Source organism: Dromiciops gliroides, chromosome 1, assembly GCF_019393635.1.
Source record: "Dromiciops gliroides isolate mDroGli1 chromosome 1, mDroGli1.pri, whole genome shotgun sequence".
Taxonomy (NCBI): Eukaryota; Metazoa; Chordata; class Mammalia; order Microbiotheria; family Microbiotheriidae; genus Dromiciops; species Dromiciops gliroides.
This window is the reverse complement of record NC_057861.1, coordinates 698,510,663-698,533,463: the sequence shown is the minus strand read 5'-3', so window position 1 is coordinate 698,533,463 and position 22,801 is coordinate 698,510,663. Positions and strand designations below refer to the sequence as shown.

At 43.6% G+C, this 22,801-nt stretch overlaps 1 protein-coding gene across 1 annotated transcript in view; it reads right to left on the bottom strand.

Annotated features, from left to right (window-relative positions):
- NUP210 (nucleoporin 210) overlaps positions 1-21,399 on the bottom strand; it is a 163,545-nt gene extending 142,146 nt beyond the window's left edge. The window contains 1 exon segment of the mRNA XM_043977585.1: positions 21,035-21,399. Within this exon segment, the coding sequence (XP_043833520.1) occupies positions 21,035-21,399 (365 nt within the window).
- Positions 21,400-22,801: the final 1,402 nt, after the last annotated feature.

Below are 22,801 nucleotides of genomic sequence, written 5' to 3'. Positions count from 1 at the left end.
CTTAGGCATGTGACCATTTGCAGATCACTACCTGCATGGATCTCAGTTACTTATATGTAAAATGGGGAGAATCATCCTTTATCTGACTATCTCAGATGGCTCCTATGAGAATTAAATGAGGTAATGAATGTTGAAGCCCCTTGAAAACCATTAAAAAGTGATTCAAACATGCTCTTGTTACTGCTTTCAACTCAAGTTTTATTTTCCAGTTGGTTTAGAGAAAATTCCCCAATTCTTATTCAGTGATTCAGCGGCCACTATGTGCCAAAGCCATCAGCTGTGTAGGTGATCGCATAAGTCATGGTCTGGAAAATTGCTATTCACAGGGGACTGCAGGAGAGTCATCTCCCAGTGGAGGGGCTGGCTGTTAATTATTCCCAGATACAGTGGTTAATCAAATTGAACTGGGGGCACAGTCAAGAGGAAAGCAAAAGGAGATAAGAAAGTAACAGATAACCAAAACCTAATTTATCAGTGTTGATGCTTTCAGTGGACAAATTTGTTTTTGTTTTTGTTTTGTTTTTTGTTTTTAAAATGAGAAATACAGAGAAAGTGGGAGAGCACAGTAGCTGAGGGGTTGAAAGTAAAGAGACTGGGTACAACATATTTTACATCTGGAAAAGACAAATTTTAAACCCCTAGTTTCCATCATTTCTAAAAGAAGTGGGAAAATATTTCCTTATTTCCCCCCTTCTCCACTTTATAAATTGCATAACTCTAAAATAGCTTCCACCAAAGGATGCAATGTAAGACCTTGGTTCAAACACTAGCCCAGCTATCTTCTGCCTGTGTGACCTCTGGTAATTCACTTAGTCTCTCTAGCCTGTTTCTCCACTTATAAATGAGGGAGATTAGACCAGAACAGTAAGGAAGTCTTAGCATTTCTGTGTCATGGACCCCTTTAGCAGCCTATGAAGCTCAATGATCCCTTCTTAGATCAATGTTTTTAAATGCATAAAATAAAATGGGATTACACAGGAAACCAAATATATTTGGTTTATCAAAATACACACACACACACACATATATTTAACAGGCTCTAGATTAAAAACTCAAAATTAATCTCTAAGGTCGTTCCAAATGTGTAGTGCAGAAGAGCAGAGGAATTGCCTCAGATCACTAATTTTTGCTAATTAGCAAGCCATGCTTAGGAACTGCTATTACTAAGCATAATTCATTGACTCTGAGAGTTTAATTTTAAGTACTTATTGGAAATGCCTATGAACATCCTAACCACCACAAAACATTTAAGGAAACTGACCTTACTATACTCTTCATCATGCTATTAGGTACTTGCTGAAAAGCAGAGCAAAAGCTCTCTCTAGTAAAGCTTTTCAGAAACACTCTTGGATTGTTGGATTCACAGGGCAAGTATGCCATGTTGTCCTATTTCACTGAAAATAACAAAGAGGAATTCCACTAAGAAATGTGTGTAGCCCTAATGCAAGCTATTGCAACTGGTACAAGGGGAATCAGTCAACAATAAACATGAATTATGAGCTTCATATGTGCCAGACACCGTGCCAAGCATTGGGAATACAAAGAAACTCGAAAACAGGTCCTGCCCTCAAGAAGCTTACACACTAATGGTGAGACAATATGTAAATAACAAGAGACATGCAAAATACTATGGAGTAGATGAAGGCAGTTTAAGAAGAGAAAGCATTAGCAGCTGGGGGACCAGGAAAAGCCTTCTATTGAAGGTGGGATTTGAGTTCAGACTTTAAAAAAGGCAGGGAAACTATGAGGTAGCAGTGAAGAGAAAAGGGATTCCAAGCATGGGGGCCAGTAGGGCAAAGGGGTGTTGGGAGGAGATGGAGTATTGCCACTGAGAAACTGCAAGTACACCAGTATTTCTAGATTATAGAGAGAGCTTCAAATGCCATAAAAGAAGTTAATATTTAATCCTGAAGACAACTGGGAAACATTGGAACTCACTGAACAGGGAAGTGACATGGTCATGCATAGGCTTTAGGATAAATCACTTGACAATTGAGCAGAAGATGGATGAAAACTAGCAAAGAAAACTAAATACTTAAAGAATCCAGGAGAAGAAGCAGGAAATAGTATTGTCACAAAAACAAAAAAGAAAGGCTATCCAGGATAAGGACAGCTAGGTTGCACCAGACCTGTAGTCAGGAATATCTAAGTTCAAATCTGACCTCAGATACTTACAAGCTATGTGACTCTAGGCAAGTCATTTAACCCTATTTGCCTGAATTTCCTCATTGATCACATGAACTGGAGAAGGAAATGGCAAATCACTCCAGTATCTTTGCCAAGAAAACTCCAAATGGGGTCATGAAGAGTCGGACACAGCTGAAAGGACTTAAGAACAACAACATCTGGGATGAGATGGTCGGTGGTGTCAAATGCTGCAGAAAAGTCAAGAAGGAAGAGAATTGAGAAAAAGCTATTAGATTTGACAACTGAGATCACTAGTAACTTTGGAGAGAACAGTTTCAGTTCAATAATGAGGTCAGAGGACAGATTGCAGAGGGTTCAGAAGAGAGTGAGGGAGGAAGTGGAGACAATCTGATGGTGGGTATAAAATAAGTCCCTTTTTGTTTGGATTTTTTGTTTGTTTTTAATTTTTGTTATCATTACAAGGGAGGGTTCTATATGCAGTATATAGGGATGTGATGTGGGAAGAAGTCATGTAGAAAGGATGCCAATACCTCAAGGATGCATCAGTTCCATGTGGACATGGGAATTCTCTCAGCCAGTGCAGACTACAAGCATGTTTGTGTGTGTATAGATGTGTGTATCTACATATACATAGCACTGTACATGCATTTCTATACATATGTATATACATTTTTGTATTGTATGTGTGTATGTGTTAAATTTTCAGTGTGAGCATTTACACCTCAGAAATTGGCAAACACTACATATCAGAAATTGATTTGTTGTTGATTGTCTAGACTCAAGAAAATGGAGAAAATGTTAGTAATAGAAATTAACCCCAGCTTAAAGTACTATATAAATGCTAACTAAATCCTGTTGAGGCTTACTAGCTGTGTGACCACAGTTTTTGCAGTCACCCTCCCTAACTGCATCTTTGTGCAGGCAATAAAATAGGACCACAGAAAACCCTTCAGGATAAAGAAGGTATCATTGACAGCCTGATCTATGAGCAACAGTACATGTATCCAGCAGCTTAGAGGCCATCCACTCTGGGATCTGAAGCATCCAAGAAAGCCTGATGCTTTTATGGGTTTATCTGGTGTCTCAAGAACTGTCCATTTCCCTTGTTTGCATTAATTCACAGACGCCTTTTGATCCTTCCTCCCCCTTTGCATGGCTTTGTCACTAACTCAGTGTGTGGATCACCCATGGGTACACCCCCTCTCTGGATCTCAATATGCCCATTTTAAAAACATAGGATTTGGATGAGATGATCTCTCAGATCCCTCTCAACTCTGACACCCTTTGACAATTAAAAAATACTATTGAGTACACAGTTTTAAAAAACCCATCACAAATCATTTTCCCCTAGCACAAAAAATAGTTTGACATAGTAGCTAGAGCTCTGTTTTTGCCTTTCTTTCAATCCACAATGCCTGGAACATAGTAGGCACTTAATCAATGCTTGTTAGATTTGACTTGACTTGATTGGTGTTAAAGTCAGGGAATTTGAGATCCAATCCTAACACAGATATCTACTATCCGTGTGGCCCTGAGTAGACCCCTTTAATTTTTAAAGTCTCAGTCAACTCATTTATAAAAGGAAGGTAATAATACCCACACTACCATTCTCACAGGGCTGTTGTGAGAAAACACAGACATTAAAGCACTAAAATAAATATTAATTATTGTCACTATCATCATCGTCGTCATCATTACAAATAAATGAAAGCAGTGCAGCAGAGTAAAGAGGGAATTCGATTTGGATTTCACTGCTGACTCAGTTTGACCTCTGACATCTCCAGTCTGTCTGTTTCCCCAGTAGTCAAGCGTGTGTGTGTGTGTGTGTGTGTGTGTGTGTGTGTGTATACACATGTGTGTGTATACACACACACATATACACAGACCTGCCTACCTCCATCTCTGGGAGATTGAGATCCTCAGAGGAAAGAATAGTGTTAAACATAAGCCCCAGGGAGGATGATTATTTATGACTGGCCCAAAAGAAAACATTCCCAGGCTTGACTTCGCCTGGCTACCCAGCTCTCCCTAAGAAGCAGGTTTGGGCAAACTCCTGCTCCTCTAACTTTTCCAACAAGCTAATAGAGTCTCACAGCATTCTAGAACTGAAAAGAACTTCTAAGCCATTGAGTCCAACCTACACCCAGAAAGACATTCCCTCTTCTAACTAGCCTACCTGACAAGTGATCAACCAACCTCTACCTCAAAGTCTCTAATGACAGAGAACTCAACTACCTCCCAAGGCAACTCCATTCTATATGAGGACGGCTTCTTTCATCTTCCCCAACACCGAACTTGAACTGGCCCCTTTACAACTTCCACCCACGGTTCAGCTCTCTGGGGCCAAAGAGAACAAGCCTGATTCTTCTTCCATGTGACAGGCTTACAAACAGTTGAACACAGCTCTCCTGTCTCCTGCCCCCTCCCCAATCTCTTCTCTGTTTCTCTCTGTACTCCGGCATGAGATTGCTTCCAGGTTCTTGACCACTGGTTGCCCTCTGGATGCTCTTCAACCGACCATGCCTTTCCTGAACTGTGGTGCACGGAACTGAGCAAAATATACCTGAGACTCCTCTCATTCAATGTGCTTTGGAGCATTTACCGAATGACAACTGAACAGAATTTTGTATTCCAATCCAAAACAATCCAATAAATATTTATTGACATTGACACATAAAAAGTAATAAAAAAAGAGAGTCCCTGCCCTCAAGGAACTTACAATCTACACACTGTAGGGGCCTGCCCTTGAATTTGAATCTAGATGAAAAAAGCAAAAAGTTATAGTCACAAAACCAGAGAAGAACAGAAACTTCAAAATCAACATACAAATAATTATAAGACCTAGTAAGAATATGGAATAGGATTCCTGTCTCCTAGGTCCAGGTCAGTAGCATCAATTTTATTTTTTAAATTTTTTTTGGTGGGGCAATAAGGGTGAAGTGACTTGCCCAGGATCAAACAGCTAGTAAGTGTCAAGTTTCTGAGATCACATTTGAACTCAGGTCCTCCTGAATCCAGGGCTGGTGCTTTATCCACTGAGCCACCTAGCTGCCCCTGTAACATCAATTTAAATAGCATCTGCTCACTTTCACCAACCCAACACAATCTCTGCATTGCCAAACTGACCCTCCCTAAGCACATGATTTTGACAGAAGCTCCCTACCTTTGTTTGTCATTGTCTGCCTATTGTCTAGCCATTTGCAGGTTATAAAGTGCTTTCATAAGCCCTTGGATTAAATAACTCAACTGATCCTCCTAACATCCTCTGTGAGACAGGCTCAGACCCAAACCCACGCTGGGTTAGATTCATTCTGCTCTCATTTCTTCTGGCTCCCTCCCCTAACCCAAGGCCAAATCCTTCCATTTAGCCTCCCCAGCCAGTGTCTGGGCCACCTTGTTATTGCACCCCTCATTCTCCTCTCTGTGTGAGGTTACCTTAATTAAATCAATGCCGCCAGACAGAAAATCATTCTATTTAGATGCCTGTTTGATAAGGAGTCAGAGGATTTAGAACTAGAGGGGCCTTAGTAATGATCAAGTTCACACTCCTTATCTTAGAGAAAAGAGGACTGGGGTCTGGACTAGTGAAGGGCTTTGCCCAAGGTCTATTCTGCAGAAAGATCTAAAAATATGGAACGCTTTGTCCTTCCACATGCAATTCTCCAAATATGTCTCATTTATGTTGTGCATGATCGCTCAACAACTCTGCAAAATACTGAAGGAAGCATGACAAGGTCCTCCCCTTTGAGGTACTCCTATCTTAAAGCCTTCCTCACCTTCTTGATACCTCCAGCTGCTAAAGCCCTTTCTTTGTTCAAATTATTTTGTACTGTGCCATACTTATGGAAATGCATGTGGAATCTCCTCAGGGGAACACAAGAACAACTGCTCCATTTTATTTTTTAATCTCCAGTGCCAAGCACAGAGTAGTTACCTAATAAATGCTTGTGAGATGGAAGCGAGTTCTTTGCACACAAGTTGAAACACATAATCAATAAATAGTCATACTGTAAGCCCTTGTTGGGCAGGGACGATGTCCCTATGATCTACAGCAGCCTTGGAGAGCACCCTGTGCAAAGGTAGCACTGGATGTTATTGATAATGACAGGGCTAACTGCAAAGAGTCAAACCTAGAATGTGATCATGAAATTCAGCCCACTGTTGGAAATTTTAGCATGATCTTTGGGATGAAAAGTGCTTCTGACTTCAGGAAGAAGGTAGGGAAGCAATCTTGAGGAAGAAAAACATTTGGATTGTGAAGAAAGAAAATAGCTAGACACTTAACTGCAATTCTGTCATTTGGATGTATATTTGAGGCAGTTTGGCAAAGCACAAGAACAATGGTCTTATGATTTGAGGACTTGGGTTAGAATTCCAGCTCTGATCTTTCCCAACTCTGGGAGTGACCCTGAGGAGGTCATTTCACATCTGAGGGTCTCTGTTTCCTCACCTATAAAGTGGAGAGAATGCCACTTACATTGCCCACCCCCAAAGAGTTATGAGAAAAGGGGTTTGTAAACCCCAAAGTATTAAGTTATTCAATAGCAGTGGTTCTTAAAGCTCAGTCCAAGGAGCCCTCTGAGACTCTTTTAGGAGAACATTGAGGTCAAAATTATTTTCCTCATAATATTGTATTTCTAATATTGTAAATATCAGTAGATAGCATTCACATAAATAAAAGCTATTTGGGGGTCCTCAATAATTTATAAGAGTACAAAGCAATCCTGAGACGAAAAAGATTGAGAATCCCTGCTCTACAGAATAGGGAATAGATTTGATCTATGTGAATGAATCCAAAGGAAGAGAGTACCTCATGGGTAGAATTTATAGGGATGTCAGTTTCAGTTCAATGGAATAGGAATAACCTTTTAGTAATGATACTTGTCCAGTGATAGAAGCATTGGGATCCTGTCATCTTTGAAGGAACTAAGTTCCACTTGGACCAGTTTTCAGAGGTATTCTAAGGTCAGGCTAAGTTTTATTATAGCTCCCTTCCCCTTTGAGTAATTCTCTGGTTTCTCCCAGATCTAGAGGGCTCTCATTATCTTTTCTTAAGAAAAAGCTCTGGGCGGCTAGGTGGTGCAGTGGATAAAGCACTGGCCCTGGAGTCAGGAGTACCTGAGTTCAAATCCGGCCTCAGACACTTAACACTTACTAGCTGTGTGACCCTGGGCAAGTCACTTAACCCCAATTGCCTCACAAAAAAAAAAGAAAAAGCTCCCCCTACCATCTCATTTTATGCCCACAACAATCTTGGGAGCTAGATGCCCCAGTTTTTAAGATGAAGGAAATGAGGCAGGCAGAGGTTAAGTAACCTGCCCAGGGTCATACAACTAGGAAGTTTTCTGAAGATGTGAACTCACTTCTTCCTGACTCCAAGTCCAGTAGGATCTCACTGTGCCACCTAGCTGCCTAAGGTAGTATCCCCATTTCTTATATAAGGAAACATACCCAGATTCAGACCTATTTCTTTCACTTTAGAATATTTTCTTCCTAGCCCTACTCTTTATTCTATCTATCTATATGCCAGCCATCTTTCCCCCTCTGAAGTTCCTTAAGCATATCTCAGTCAGTTTAGCACCTACCACTTGAAAAACAAATGCCTGCAAAATGCAGGCAGGAAGAGCCAACCTTACCTAATGACTATTAATTAGGCCCTCCATCTGTTGTTGTTCATCCTTCACTTTTGAAAAGGGCCAATGACATCACGGGGTGATGTCTTGACTCATGAATGAACAGGAGGATTTAAGTGAGGCCGAGTTGCACACAGATGTCAGTTTCACTCTCTCTCTTCCAGAGTCATCAAAGTCCAGTGACAAGATAAAAGTCAGGAAAACTGGCATTGGCCCAGGGTGTAGTGAATGACCTCGGCATCTTTGATGTCTGACCGAGCTCTAAGTGTTCCCCGGTCTTCATGGCCACTGGAATTTGCCAGGGGAAGTCTTCCCATGTTTGAGGTAGACATTCACCTAACTCACCAATGGATCTGAGTCATGTCAGTTACCTTCGACCTGGTTTAGCCGTCTGACAAGATAGTTTTACCAGGCTGTGGCTGCTGTGCATGCTACAGCTTCTTGGAGCCACAGGTGAGAGTTGGGTCCCAGGTAGGTACCAAAGGTAGATAAGCAGCCCTGAAAAGGGCTTGGCAAGCCCTCATACCATAGGTGCTTGTCCTCCTTAAACACCCTATATACCCCAGACCCTCTACCTAATTCCTTTCCAAAGCACCACCTACCTTTTTAGGCTATGGCTATCACTGAAAAAAAATGTGCAACAATGAAGCAGTGCAAGAAGCTGAAATTGCCTGCAGAACTTCCTTCGAGCCTTCATATGCACCATGATTCTCTAGTTCCCCAGCCCTCCTTTTCTTGGAGAATATCCAGAAACAGCAGAGGTCAGGGAGTTCAGTTATTTTGCAAATATTCCCCCAAATTTCCCCAGTCAGGAAGCAGCTGGAACAAGGGGTGTGTGTGTGTGTGTGTGTGTGTGTGTGTGTGTGTGTGTTTATTTCAATGAAGTGGTCCTCTCCTCCTCTCTCCCCAAGAATCCCATCTGCAGTCACTGTCCTACTTTTCACTGCATTTAGAAGTTTCTAGAAAAAATGGTGTTTGCTTCATTTATAGGCCTCTGTTCCTTCCCTAGCACCAAAAACTCTGAGCAAAGTCCCAGTTACATTTTCTATGAAATAAAAGGGTTGGACCAGATGACCTCCAAGATACCTTCCAGTTTCAGTTAGATCCATGACCCTGTGTTCCTCCAGGATTGCAGAGAGGCAGGATACAGCATATCAAAGTCACAGAATCACTATTAGCACAGTTTGGCTGGAACCCAGAGTGCAAGAAGAAGAGGAATGTAAAAATCAGAGCAGCTAAAGTGACATTCCTGAAGGCCAGATCTGACTCCTATCATTCCCTGCTCAAAGGCTTCCTGGAGCTCTCCATCACCTCTGGGATAAAATTCAAACTCTTTTGTTGGGTATTTCAAATAAAACTTTAACATAATTTTCTTGCCTTCTCAGTGAATGGAGAAGAGGGAGGGGGAGAGAGAAAATCTAGAACTGAAAAAAAAAGTAGAATTTTTTTAAATTAAACTTCACAGTCAATCAAACATTTACTAAGCTACAGCCTACCTTTCCCTGCTTATAGCCTATTATTACTCCCTTTCACACTAGAAATGATAGAGCGACAGTATCTGCAGACTGGGGCAAGGTCACACTCAAGGAAAAGTCCTGGCTGTACCTTGTATATAATGGTCCATTTCCCCTCTTCATACCTTTGTTCAGACAGTTTCCTGTGTCTAAAATGTATTCCCTCCTCACTTCAATTTAGAAGGGCTAACTCTCATTCAAGTCCTATTCAAGTATTTTCCTCTTATATGAAACCTTTTCTGATACCCTTCCCAGCTGTTAGTGACCCGAATATACAATGTACTTACCATGTACATAGCTATCATTTAAGGTTTGCAAAGCACTTTACAAATATTACCTCATTTTATCCTCATAACAAGCTGGTGACTTAAGTGCTATTATCATTCCCATTTTATGGATGAGGAAACTGAAAAAGGTTAAGTACCCTCTTTCTGGTCTAAATTTCTATGAACTTTTCATAGACATGGTAGTTTGCTCTCCAGAGTTATTTTCCAATAGGATTTAAATATTGTTTACTCTCTTTAGTAGAAGCATTTTGCACGTCAAAATGAGGTTTTGGGAGTCCTATAAAGTGATAGCATTATTTATTCTCTAACCTTCAAGGCTAATTTATTTTTGTTTTCTTTTAAATGATTTTTGATTGGCTAACAGTCCCTAAAGAGGGCAGTTTGGGGAACAGACGTGGCCACATGGGTACAATCTGCTATTTGTTCACTTGGGGGATTTCGATTTTCACGGATCCACCTTTACAAAATTTATCCAAGTATTTCTGATCCACTTGATCAGGCAGGCAGAACCACTGTCTGGTTTTGCCCTGGAGCCCTATGATAATCTATAGCACTCCAGACTAGCAGACCAACGATGGGAGGCGGAAATAAGCTCTTTCAAACCCTTAGCTTCCGGTAGGGGTGGGGCAGGGATTAGTTCAGAAAGCTGTAGTAAAAGAAAGGAGAAGTGAGAATTACCCCAAAAAGGGGGGGGGGGAGGAATGTGGGTTAGGGTGAGCTGGTGAGCATCCTGTTTCAAGTCTGCTACTCATAAATTATCAGTTGGAGGGAACCTTAGAGATCGTCCAGGGCAAACAGCTCATTTTTTATTGGAGGGGGTGGAGTTAATACGATGTAGCAGAAAGAGTTTTGGACCAATAAACTGGAGACTCAGATGGCAGCCCAAATTCTGGCATGTCTTAGTCCTGTGACCTTGGGCAAATCTAATTCAATACATCTAAAGCAGAGTTTCCTGGGCTATAAAATGTGGATAGTCATGCCTGACCTGCCACCTTGACAGGGTTATTATGTATTTGGAGGACTGATGAGATGATAAAATGATGTGTAGCCACAAAACGTTCCATGAATGTGAGTACAATGCTTCTCTTCCTTTAAAAATGCAGCTGCAGCACCATGTTCTATATAAAGCCTTCCCTGGTCCCTCCAACTGCTAATGCCTTCTTCCTTCCCTAACTACCTTTTATTTATTTTATACTTAACTGCTTTCTATTGATTCTCTATTTATTATTTACATTCTTATTAATGCACACGCTGTCTTCCTCAACAGAATTCAAACTTCTGGAAAGATTGTTTTCTGTTGTTATTGTGTTGGTCTTTGTATTCCAAAGGCCTAGCAAATAGCAGGTGCATACGGTACACATGATTGTTAATTGATTGGTTGAGACAAGTGGGGTGCAAGGCAGGAGATGGAGCTCTTCCTCCCCAGAGACCATGAGCATCAGTCCTGGGAACAAAGTCTATCCTCTGAAACTTTGAAGAGGAGGGCAGAGAATCTCAAATGTATGATCATGATACAAGAGACTTCTCCTGAAGAGCCTGTATGAAAAGTCAAGGTAGAGCCTGCCTACACCAATCAACAGCAGAAAAAGCAGTCAGAAAATACAAAGAGGTAGCTTAGGACAAATCGACATGACCCAGGAAACCCTCCTACCTCACTCCACCAACACCCTCCCCCTGACCACATCTATAAAACAGATCTGTTCCACCTACATCCTTCACCAGGCCCTTTTTAAACTATAAGGATAAATAATAAAATGATGAACAACAACAAAAAAAAGAAAACCATAAGGGCAAGGGAGGACTCAATCTGGCTTCATGCTACATACTCAGAGGCAAGAAAAGTTTAGCATAATGCCTGGCTCATAGTTAAGTGCCTAATAGGTAATGTAATTGAGATTCTTGGGTTGAAATCTGTGTGTGTGTGTGTGTACACACACACACACACACACACACACACACACACACACACACAGTCTTAACCCTGAGAAGCCTCAAAAGCATCAAATATTTAGACCTGGAAGAGATCTTAGGAGTCATTTATCCTGATCTCTTCATCTTAGAAATGAAGAAACAAACACAGGCCCAGAGAGAAGTTATTTGCTCAGTTTCACAAAGCTAATCAAGTGGCAGTTAGAATTAGAACCCAGGTCTCCTGACTCCTGTTCTCACATTTCCCCACAACATACCTCACAATCACACACAAATGTGGGTATGCACATACATACACACATATACAAATATACATACACATATGTGTGGGTACACATGTATGTGTACATGCATGTGTGTATACACATACACACCTATTTCTTCCTCCCCTTCTTTGTTTCTCTGTCTCTCTTTTTCTCTCTGTCAGTCTCTTTCCTCCTCTCCCCCAAAATGCTTTGGGCCACTAGGAATGTCAGAGAAAGGGAAGAGATATAGCCAAGACAGTGACATCTGCCTTATCTCCATTATAAAAGGAGATATCTTCTTATCTCATGGCTACCATGCAGCCATGAATATGTGATACCACTGGTGTTCCTTCAGTTCATTCTCTGTCTCTCTCTCTCTCTTAATCATTTCGTGTTTATTCTTTCCTGATCTTCAATGAATAAGCATTAGAAATGGAACATATCAGGTTACAACCTTGTGAGCTTTGAAAGATCTAAACAGTCCCCTCAGAACAGAGCCAGTGGCAGCATGAGCTGAGTCTAGTGTGCAGCCAACCCTGAGGAGTGAACTGCTTGATACAGCCAAGGCACCACTGAGCAAGCAGAGATGCGACTTTTACAATGGCCATGCCACATCCAAAAGTGGATTTGCTAGAAACTCCTCAAAAGGAGGAAAGGACTCCAAAGGTCAGGAAATATCCTTCGGGGGTGGGGAGGGAAAGGAGACCTGATTTGAGAGGAAGGTGGTATTGTTTGGGACTTCAAATCTTTGTTCTACCTCCTTAATAAAGGCTATTTTGTGTTAATTAGTTAATTTATTGTGGGGAGGAAACATTGAAAGGGGCAACTAAGTTGCATAGAGCACTGGCACTGTAGTCAAGATGACCTGAGTTCAAATGTCACCTCAGACACTTATTAGCTGTATGACCCTGGGAAAGTCATTTAATTAATCCCAGCACCTTAAAATATATGGGACCATCTCCAGTCGTCATTCATATATGTGTGTGTGTGTATGCGTATATGTATGTGTGCATGTGTATATATGTATTTGTACACATATATACACATATACATATATGTATGTGTATATGTGTGTGTGTATCTTGCCACTGGACCCAGATGCCTCTGGAGGAGAGAGTGAGTTTGGTGACCTTGAGAAGCCCTCCCTCACTTAAGTCCAATTCAGTGCAAGTCATGAAATCTGCAATGGTTCTCTTCAAGACCAAAGGACAAATAATAACAGGAGGGTTATGTCTAGAACCCTGAAAGAAAATGTAGCTAACCTCACTCTAAGGATTCAACCTCCTAGTATAAGTGGAGTTGAGAGAGTCAGTTCCAGAAGCTGTGTTATTTGTATCCCTAAAACTTAGCACAAAGCCTGGATCATAGTTAAGTGCTTAATAAATATTTTGATTGGGGTTTTTTTTTTGGGGGGGGTGAGGCAATTGGGGTTAAATGACTTGCCCAGGGTCACACAGCTAGTAAGTGTTAAGTGTCTGAGGCAGGATTTGAACTCAGGTACTCCTGAATCCAGGGCCACTGCTCTATCCACTGCGCCACCTAGCTGCCCCATTTATTGGTTTTTAAAGAAAGAACACAGGTCTAACGACACTAAAGATCTAGGTTCTAGTCTTGGTTTTAAAAGTAACTTTCTGGGGGCAGCTAGGTGGTGCAGTGGATAGAGCACTGGCCCTGGAGTCAGGAGGACCTGAGTTCAAATCTGGCCTCAGACACTTAACCCTTACTAGCTGTGTGACCCTGGGCAAGTAACTTAACCCCAATTGCCTCCCACACACAAAAAAATGTCTTAATAAAAAAAGTAATTTTCTTTGTGAGCTTGGACAACTTAGATTCCCTCACAGGGTTTAGCATCCTTCTCTGCAAAACAAAGGAATTAGACTAGATGATCTCTAAGGTTTCTTCTAAATCTGTGAATAATTACAACCAGGAAGCCATGGTATAATAAGAGCTCATATTTCATATAGTGCCTAGTGGTTTACAAAGCACTTTCCTCATAACAACCTTGTGAGGTAGGTAGTATAAATACTGTTATCCCCACTTTGCAGATGAGGCACTGGGACTTAAACAGATTAAGGAACTGGTTCATGATTATGAACAGAAGATCTTTCATTTTGATCCATGTCTTCTAATTCTGTCTATCATACTATCCTAATCAATTATAAACTGGCTAATTATAAGTTTAGCACAACACCTGGTACATAAGAAGTGCTTAATAAATGCCCCCCCATATGCCAATTCTCACTTCCATGTATTTCTATTAGTTGTCCGAGGGGTGAAATGAATTTCCTCCTCATATCTTATCTTTCTAAATCCTCTTCCTTCAAAGCTAAGTTCAAAGCCAACTCCTCCATGAAGCCTTTCTTCATTCCAAAGGTTTTAGTCTTCTCTCCCTCCTCAGATGATGGTGTATTTACTTATGTTTCCACTTGGAATCTGCCCAGTAGAATGTAATTTTCTTGAAAGCACGGGCTGTTTCTTTTGTATTTATTTATTTGCCTTTCTTTCCCAGTGCATGGTGCTTTGCACAAAGTAGGTATAAACTAAATGTTTGCTGATTCTATATGTGTATGTTTGCTGTATATTACACATGAGGCATCAACAGAAGGCAGAGCCAAGATGGCAGAGGAAAGACATTAAAGGTACAGAGCTCCTGATACAATTACCCCCAAAACAGCAATAAAAGAACCCCTGGAGCAGAAAAACCCACAAAAAATATAGGCTGAGATTATTTTCCAGTCATAGACAGATTAAAGGGGTTCATGCTGAACTGCGAGTAAAGTCCAACCCCATGATTGTGCCAACAGAAACCCCAGGCACACCGTACCAGAGGAACTTAACCCTAGAACCTCCAAATCAGCTGCAGCACCAGCATCTTCTAGAACTGAGCTTGCGGTCGGGTAAGAAAGCTGAAAGGGGGGCAGCTAGGTGGCGCAGTGGTAAAGCACCGGCCCTGGACTCAGGAGTACCTGAGTTCAAATCCGGCCTCAGACACTTGACACTTACTAGCTGTGTGACCCTGGGAAAGTCACTTAACCCCTATTGCCCCGCAAACAAAAACAAAAACAAACAAACAAAAAAAAAGAAAGCTGAAAGGCTGGCGGGGGGAGGGGGGGCAGGAAGTGGAGGGGTGTCAGAGGGACCTAGGGAGAAATTCGGCTATCCCACCCCAGCAGGGAGCCAGGAAGAAATACTGAGTGGTGGGAGGTCCAGGTAAGGGAGGGGCACAGGCTAGTCGTAGCTAAGAACCATACCATAGAAAGCTTTGCTGGTTGGTTATTTAGTAAGTTGGATTGAGGTTATCTTCAGACCAGAAAACAGGCCAGGTGAGAGAATAACCTGCCCTCCCTCAAACCAAAACACCCTCTGGGACCCTCTGAAGCTGGGGACAGTAGGGTAGACTAGAAGCAGAGCCCCCCAGTGGGGAGTTAAAAGTCAAGTAAAAGATGGCAAGATGAGCAAGTAAAGAAAATTGAGAACTATAGAAAGTTTCTTCAATGACAAGGAGGATCAAGGTGCACCCTAAGAAGAGGAAATCAACCACAGGGCCCCTACATCCAAAGCTTCCAAGAAAAATATGAACTGGTCTCAGGCCATGGAAGCTCTCAAAAGGAACTTTGAAGAGAAAGTAGGAGAGATAGAAGGAAGATTTAGAGAGAGGGAGGAAAGAATAGAAAGAGAAATGAGAGCAATGCAGGAAAGTCATGAGAAAAAAGTCAACAGTTTGAAAAGTCAAATGGAAAAGGAGATTAAAAAGCTATCTGAAGAAAATAATTGCCTAAAAATTAGGATTGAACAAATGGAAGCTAGTGACTTTATGAAAAATGAAGACACAGTAAAGCAAATCCAATTTAATGAAAAAATAGAGGGCAATGTGAAATATCTCCTTGGAAAAAACATCAGACCTGGAAAATAAATCAAGGAGAGATAATTTGAAAATCATTGGACTACCTGAACACCAGGATCAAAATAAGAGCCTGGGCATCATCTTCCAAGAAATTGTAAGGGAAAATTGCCCTGATAGTCTAGAAGCAGAAGGTAAAATAGAAATTGAAAGAATCCACCAATCACCTCCTGAAAGAGATCCCAAAAGGAAAACCTCCAGGAATATTATAGCCAAATTCCAGAGTTCCCAGGTCAAAGAGAAAATATTGCAAGCAGCTAGAAAAAAGGAATTCAAATACTGTGGAGCTCCAATAAAGATAAAACAAGATCTAGCAGCATCTACATTAAAGGACCAGAGGGCATGGAATACAATATTCCAGAGGGCAAAGGAAATGGGACTACAGTCAAGAATCACATACCCAGCAAAACTGTGTATAATCTTTCAGAGGAAAAAATGGGATTTCAATGAAAAAGAGGACTTTCAGGCATTTGTGATGAAAGGACCTGAACGGAATAGAAAATTTGATTTTCGAATACAAGACCCTCAAGAAGCATAAAAAGGTAAACAGGAAAAAGAAATCATGAAGGACATTAAAAGGTTAAACTGTTTACATTCTTACATGAGAAGATAATACTTCCAACTCATAAGAACTTTCTCAGTAAGGAATACACAGAGGACACAGGTCTGAACTGAATATAAAGGGATGATATCTGTAAAGATTTCATTTTTTTGTTTGTTTATCCTTGTTCTTTGTGGGGCAAACAGGGTGGGGTGTCTTATGTCTGGGGCCAGATCCAGGCTTGGGGCCTCCTGGGTCCAGTACTGGTGCTTTATCCACTGTGCCACCTAGCTAACCCATGATGACATCTTTAAAATAGGGTTGAGGGGTAGGAGGAATAGACTGGGGGAGGGGGAAGGGGAGAGGTGGACTGGGGAGAGGTAGCTCACATGAAGGAAACAAGAAAAACACTTATGGAGGGGAGGGGGAGAGAGGGAAGGAATAGGGCAGTGAGTGAACCTTACTATCATCAGAATTGGCTCAAAGAGGGAATAACATACACACTCAAGTGGGTATGGCAATATATTTTTGCCCTGTGGAAAAGTTGGTAGGGAAGGAGATAAGGGGGGTGGGAGAAGAGGGGAAGGATGGAAGGGAAGTTTGGGGGAAGGAGCTGTAAAAAGCAAAACACTTTTGAGGAAGATCTGTGTAACAGCACAATATATGACATATACTGAATTGCTTGATTTCATAGGGAGAGTTGAGGAGAGAGGAAGAAAAATTTAAGAAAACAGAATTAGCTCAAAGACCTTAACCTCATCAGAGTGGGCTCAAGGAGGGAATAACATACACACCCAAGTGGGAGGAGTAAACTATTTAACCCTACAGGAAAGTAGGAGGGGAAGAGGATAAGGGGGGAAGGGTGAATGAAGGGAAGGTAGAATGGGGGAGAAGGCAATCAGTAGCAAAACACTTTTGAGGAGGCATAGGGCAAAATAAGATAGAAAATAGAGTAAATATCATTGGAAAGGAATAGCCTGGAGGGAAATAGTTATGATGATTGACTACAATGGCAAAACTTATGGTACCTACTCTGCTGGGCTATTGTGAAGATAATTCTTTATCAAGTTTAAGGTACTATATAAAAGTTATGATGAACAGGATGCTATCAGAAAAACCTGGAAAGACCCACATGAACTGAGGCAGAGAGAAATGTACTGTATACAAAATAACAGCAATAGTGTAAGATGATCTGCTGGGAAGCACGTGGTTATTTTCAGCAAGGCAATGATTCAATATAACTCTGAAGGACTTATGAAAATTGCAATACGCCTACAGAGAAAGAACTGATGGTATCTAAAAACAGACTGAAACACTTTTTGGGGGGACAACTCCTTAATCTGAAGTCTTGTTTTTAATCTGTTTTCTCTCACAACCTAGCTAATGTAGAGATGTTTTCCATGACAACTCACGTATAACTTACATTGAATTGCTTGAGTTCTTGGGGTGGAGGGTGGGAAGGGAGGGAAGAAGAGAAGTTGGAACGCAAAGTTTTAAAAAACTGATGTCAAAATTTGCTTTTACATGTAATTTGGAAAACAAAATTCTAAACAATAAAAAAATATATTACACACACGAGTACATATAAAAATGATTTAACTCAGAGATTCCTACCAACTCTTTGGGTGGGAAGGAATCTCCTTCAGGCTTCAATAACTGAAAATAAATAGCTGTATGCTATGCTGCTCAAAAATCCCAAGAGAAGCAATTCTGCAGAGCTGAAGAGATAAATAACTATGCCAAGAACAGTACCACTAAAATTAAAGAAAACATTTGAATGCATGACTAATAACATTTCTCTTCATAGTTGAGTTGGGGGAATCACAATCACCAAACACCTCTCAGAATATACTTAGAACAGGCAGTCACACATTTACTGTAAGATTCTTCTATCACAACCTCATTTCAGATACATCACAAGGGAGGGCTCCCTCTCCCACAGTCCATTTATTCTTGTGGACAAATTTCAGTGAAAATGAGTTTGAATTTTGCAAATTTCATCCACTTTTGGAAAAGAGAACACAGTAAGAAAACTTGCATGTTATCATTTTAGAAAAAGTATAGATAAATAACTTCAGAGGATACAGCATTCTAATGTATCTCAGGGCATTCATCTAGAACCACATGTTTCTAATAACTTGTTTCCTTTTTGTCTACATCAAAAATACTGACAACTGAGACATAAGAGGATGTGGATGCATAAACTTCAACATACTTCAACTAATGAATGGCTGTTCATTCCCCCATGAAAGTAATCCCTGGACACTAAACCTGAAAAAGCTGACTCCCCAGAACTTCACCACTGATTCTGTGACTTGAATTAAGTCACTTCCCCTCACTTGGCCTCAGTTTTTCATCTGACCAGACACTCTCTTCTAAGGTCCCTTACAACTCTCAAAGGTCGGTATCCAAAGTCATTGAACCTAATGGAAAACACTAACAATTCTATTTGCTGACACAATGTAGCAATGGTTCAGAGTAGGGAAGCCCATAGACATGCAATAACAAATTTGCTGCAAAGATCCTAAGCAAGTAAAAAGATAAAATATTTAGAAACTTTAAAACATAGAATCAGATTTAGAGCCGGAAAGGGCTTCAACAGTCCTCTGATGCAACCCCATCACTTTAGAAATGAAAAAACCTAGGCCCAGAGAAAAGCCCAAGGTCACACAAAATGGATAGATCTAGACCTTGAACCTAGGTTCTCAGATTCAAAATCTATCTTTGTTTCTGAACCAATGGTCCTGAATTCAAGGGCACCCAATATCTTGACCAAGTATCAAGAAATAAGAACTTTTACAAAATGAAGTTCTCATTTCTTTTCTTAAAACATCAGTGGTGAAAGCCTAGATTTAAACCCTGGCAAGGCATCATGGAATACTGAACAATGGTCCAAAGGTTTGATACCTGTAAAGGGAATCAGATAATAATAATAATAATAATAATAATAACAACAATAATAATAATAAACAAACTCATTTCCTTTTTCCTTTGAAATTCAGCAGAATTTAAAAGTCATTTAGCCTGAATCATACATATAACACCTCCACTACACTCCAGCTTTATCTGGGAGAATGTCTAGAAAGAGTACTAGATTTGTGAGTCAAAGGATGTAGGCAAAAATAACAGCTCTCCCATTTAGTGTCTGCACATCCTTGAGCAAATCATCAACCCTCTCAGCCTCAGTTTCTTTTTCTGTAAGTTGACAGGTTAGTCAGTGTGATGTTTGAGGTCTCTTCCAGCTCTGACATTCTATGATCTATGATTCTGGAAGTTGGCCCAGTTCTGCTTTTTAATATCTTTAGTACATGGTAATCACTGTTGCCATGTGACACCTGGTTAAGACCAAGCTTTCAAATTTCCCTTGGAGCTGGGAATGCAGTGGTCAAGTCTATTTGGCAAAGTCTCTAGGACCTGCAAAACGGTGGCCTATGGGCAGGATTTGGACAGAAACTATTCTGGCTTGGGGGGTGGGGGGCAGGGGAAGACAGGAAAAAAAGGGAAAGAGGGAGAGGGAAGGAGAGGGAGGGAGAAAGAGAAAGAGAGAGACAGAGAGAGAGACAGAGACAGAGACAGAGACAGAGACAGAGAATGAATGAGAATGAATCTAATGGAGTGTTTTTCCCGAGATTCAGATCTGGGTTTTCCCAGATCCATAACAAATTTGACAAGAGACTACCTGCCCAGTACGCCCACATTTCCCTCTGATTTCTAACTGTTGTAAGTGGGAACTCTCAAAAAATATTCTCAAAGTGCTTAGCGCATTGTCTGGCACACAGTAGGTGCTTAACAAATTCTTATTCCCTTCCAAGGTATCAGTATGTTGCCTCAAGACACCTGCAAATAAAAAAAAGGACAAGCATCTGACCTTTTAGGTCACAGGTCAGATTCACCCCTGTGGTCAGTGACTAAGTGCCCTGCGCCCAACCCTGGCTTCCCTAGGGAAAGAAATACTGCCTCCACGCAAGCACAAATTGTCCGCCAGGGGTCAGGTCCTTGCTCTGGCCTTGCCCCCACGACACCTTCAGTCTCAAGGCCTGTCGGGCCTCTAACAATGCCCAGAGCCAAGGCCAGGCCTCTAAACCCGGCTCAGGAAGAGTAGCAGAGGCCGGCGCGCCCGGCGCCTTCTCCTCCCCACGGCCCTTTGCGAGGTGAAAGGCTCTGGCGCATGGCTGCTAAGGAGCCCCATTAGGAGGAGGCCAAGGCACCCACGCAGCCGCCGTGCTGCGGTAGGCGAGCGAGACCGGGCCGCCTCTCTACCCTGTCTCCCGCGCCAGGGGTAGGGGCAGCGGCAGCTGCAGCAGCCGCGGCGCCGGGATCCAGACTCAGCGCCAGGCCCCCTCCTCCCGCGTGTGGGGAGGGGTGGGGGGGCTGGCGGGAGCGGGAGCATCCCAGGGGGCGGGGCCGACCAGATCCTCGGCGGAGCCTGGCAGCCGCTCTCCGGTCGCAACGCCATGTGCAGCCGGCTTGGTCCTGCTGGCCCCGGGGAGGCTCCCCCCGCCCCTTCCCCTTCCCCCTCCGGCCTGGCCTTCCCTCCCTGGCCCCGGGGGAGCCGCGGCTGTAGTCGGGAGCAGCCGCACCTGCCCGGAGCCGCACGGGGATGGCACGCGCCGGCCTTGCTGCGGCCCCGGCCTGGGCCTGACCCCAGCGGCCCCGGTGGCCCCTCCCGACTGCAGGTCTGGCCGATGCCCCCGCCCACGGCCCCTGGCGCCGGCTCCGGCCCGTGCTCCATTTCTGGCTCCCTCCTCCTCCTCCTCCCCCTCCTCCTCCGCCCGGGCCCCAGGGGAGCGGAGCGGGTGGCTGCGGGGACAGGACGGCTCTTACTGGCTCACTCACCAGCGGTAGCAGCCCTCCGAGGCCTCCAGTGTGAAGTTGATGCGGGTGCCCCGCGTGAAGGGTAGCAGCACTTTGGGTATGTTCAGCTTGGAGGCAGCAGCGCGGTCCCCGGCCAGCGCCGCTAGCAGCAGCAGCAGCAGCAGCGGCAGCGGCAGCGAGAGCTGCCAGCCCCTCGGCGGGCCCTGGGCCCGAGCTGCCATCCTCCCTCGTCCCTGGCTCGCCAGCTTGCTCTCGCTCTCCAGCAGGCTGCCTGGCTCCCTCCCACCCCGCCCCAGAGCGCCCCACAGCCCAGCCAGCCGGAGGACCGCGCTGCCGCTGTCCCGGCAGCAGGTGATAAGGCGTGGAGGGGGAGGGGCGTGGGACATCCCTCCAGATCTCAATGCAACTTCCTGGGCCGTTAGCTGGGCTGGGGTGCGGTGGGCGGGGAGGGGGGCCCGGGCGCGGGCTTCTCCCCGAGTAGGCGGGTCGAGCGGGCTCCCGGCCGGCCGACTGAGCGACCCCGGCGAGGCGGGCGAAGCGAGCGAGGCTGCGCAGGCTGCCCACCCCTAGTCGCAGGCTCGGCCGGCCTTGTTTGTGCAAACTGAAAACCGCGGGAAACGGGGAGGAAGTCCCAAGAGATACAAAGTTGCCGGCGGAGGGAGAGGTGTTCGCCACAGTATCCAGAGCCGCGGACTGTTCGCCCTCTCCCCGCCCACCCCCCCAGCTAAGGCGCCACCTGCGGACGCAGCAGCTAGAGCAGCCTCTTGGTGCGCTGAGCACCTACTGAGGAGGGTGATATGCATGGGGGAGGGAGAGGGCAGAAGGATCCGCAGGATCGCTTGCCCCCCCCCCGGGGCTCACGGGACCCCCCCCTGGGAGCTGACGTCAGAGCGGGGCAGGCCCACCTCGCCTTGAGCATTGCCTTGGGGAGAGCTGAAGCCCCGCTTGATTGCTGAGGAGAATCTGTGATTGGGTGGGAATGCAGGCGGAGACAGGGACTAGGCACACACTACCCAGGGGTAATAGGCAGGTAGGAACTGAGACCCCGGCTATACTGTTCCCATATAGGAAAAGAATAAGGTGCCCCCACGCACACTTTGGGGGGCACTGATGTTAAATAGAGTTGGAGTGGGTGGGTAGAGAGATGGGTAGCTTGTTAAGGCTGCAATTGAGCTGTGTCCAGGGAGCAAAGGTCGCGCTCCAATTGCTTACCTTGAGGATGAGAAGCTCTTTGAACCTATTGTCTTTGAGATGAGTCTTAGCTGCCCTTGAGACGTAGGGGTATTAAAGACTCCACCATAAACCTTTTTGGTTCCGATTGCACAGGGGTGGCGACCCATCCTGCCTAGTGTGGCCTAGCTAGTATAGGCTAAATAAAGAAATGTTTACTTTACTTAACTGCTATCTACTCTGGCTATCTGTATGGTGGTGGGAAGCCAGAGGAGGTGAGATTCCAAAACATTGGAGGGAATTAGGTGAGATCTATGAACATGACAGTGGGACTCATATTCTTTAAGGTCCCATTCGTGAAGTAGAAAACTGAACAGGCTCACCAATGGTGGCTGTGTGGTTCTAGCATTTTTTCAGACATCTCTTGGACAGGGTAGGTACCTGGCCCCAACTCCAAGATACCATTCATTACTTGAATGGTTTTTTGGTTTGTTTTTGTTTTTTGGATTTTTTTTTTCCGGGGCAATGAGGGTTAAGTGACTTGCCCAGGTCACACAGCTACTAAGTATCAAGTGTCTAAAGTCACATTTGAATTCAGGTCTTCCTGAATCCAGGGCC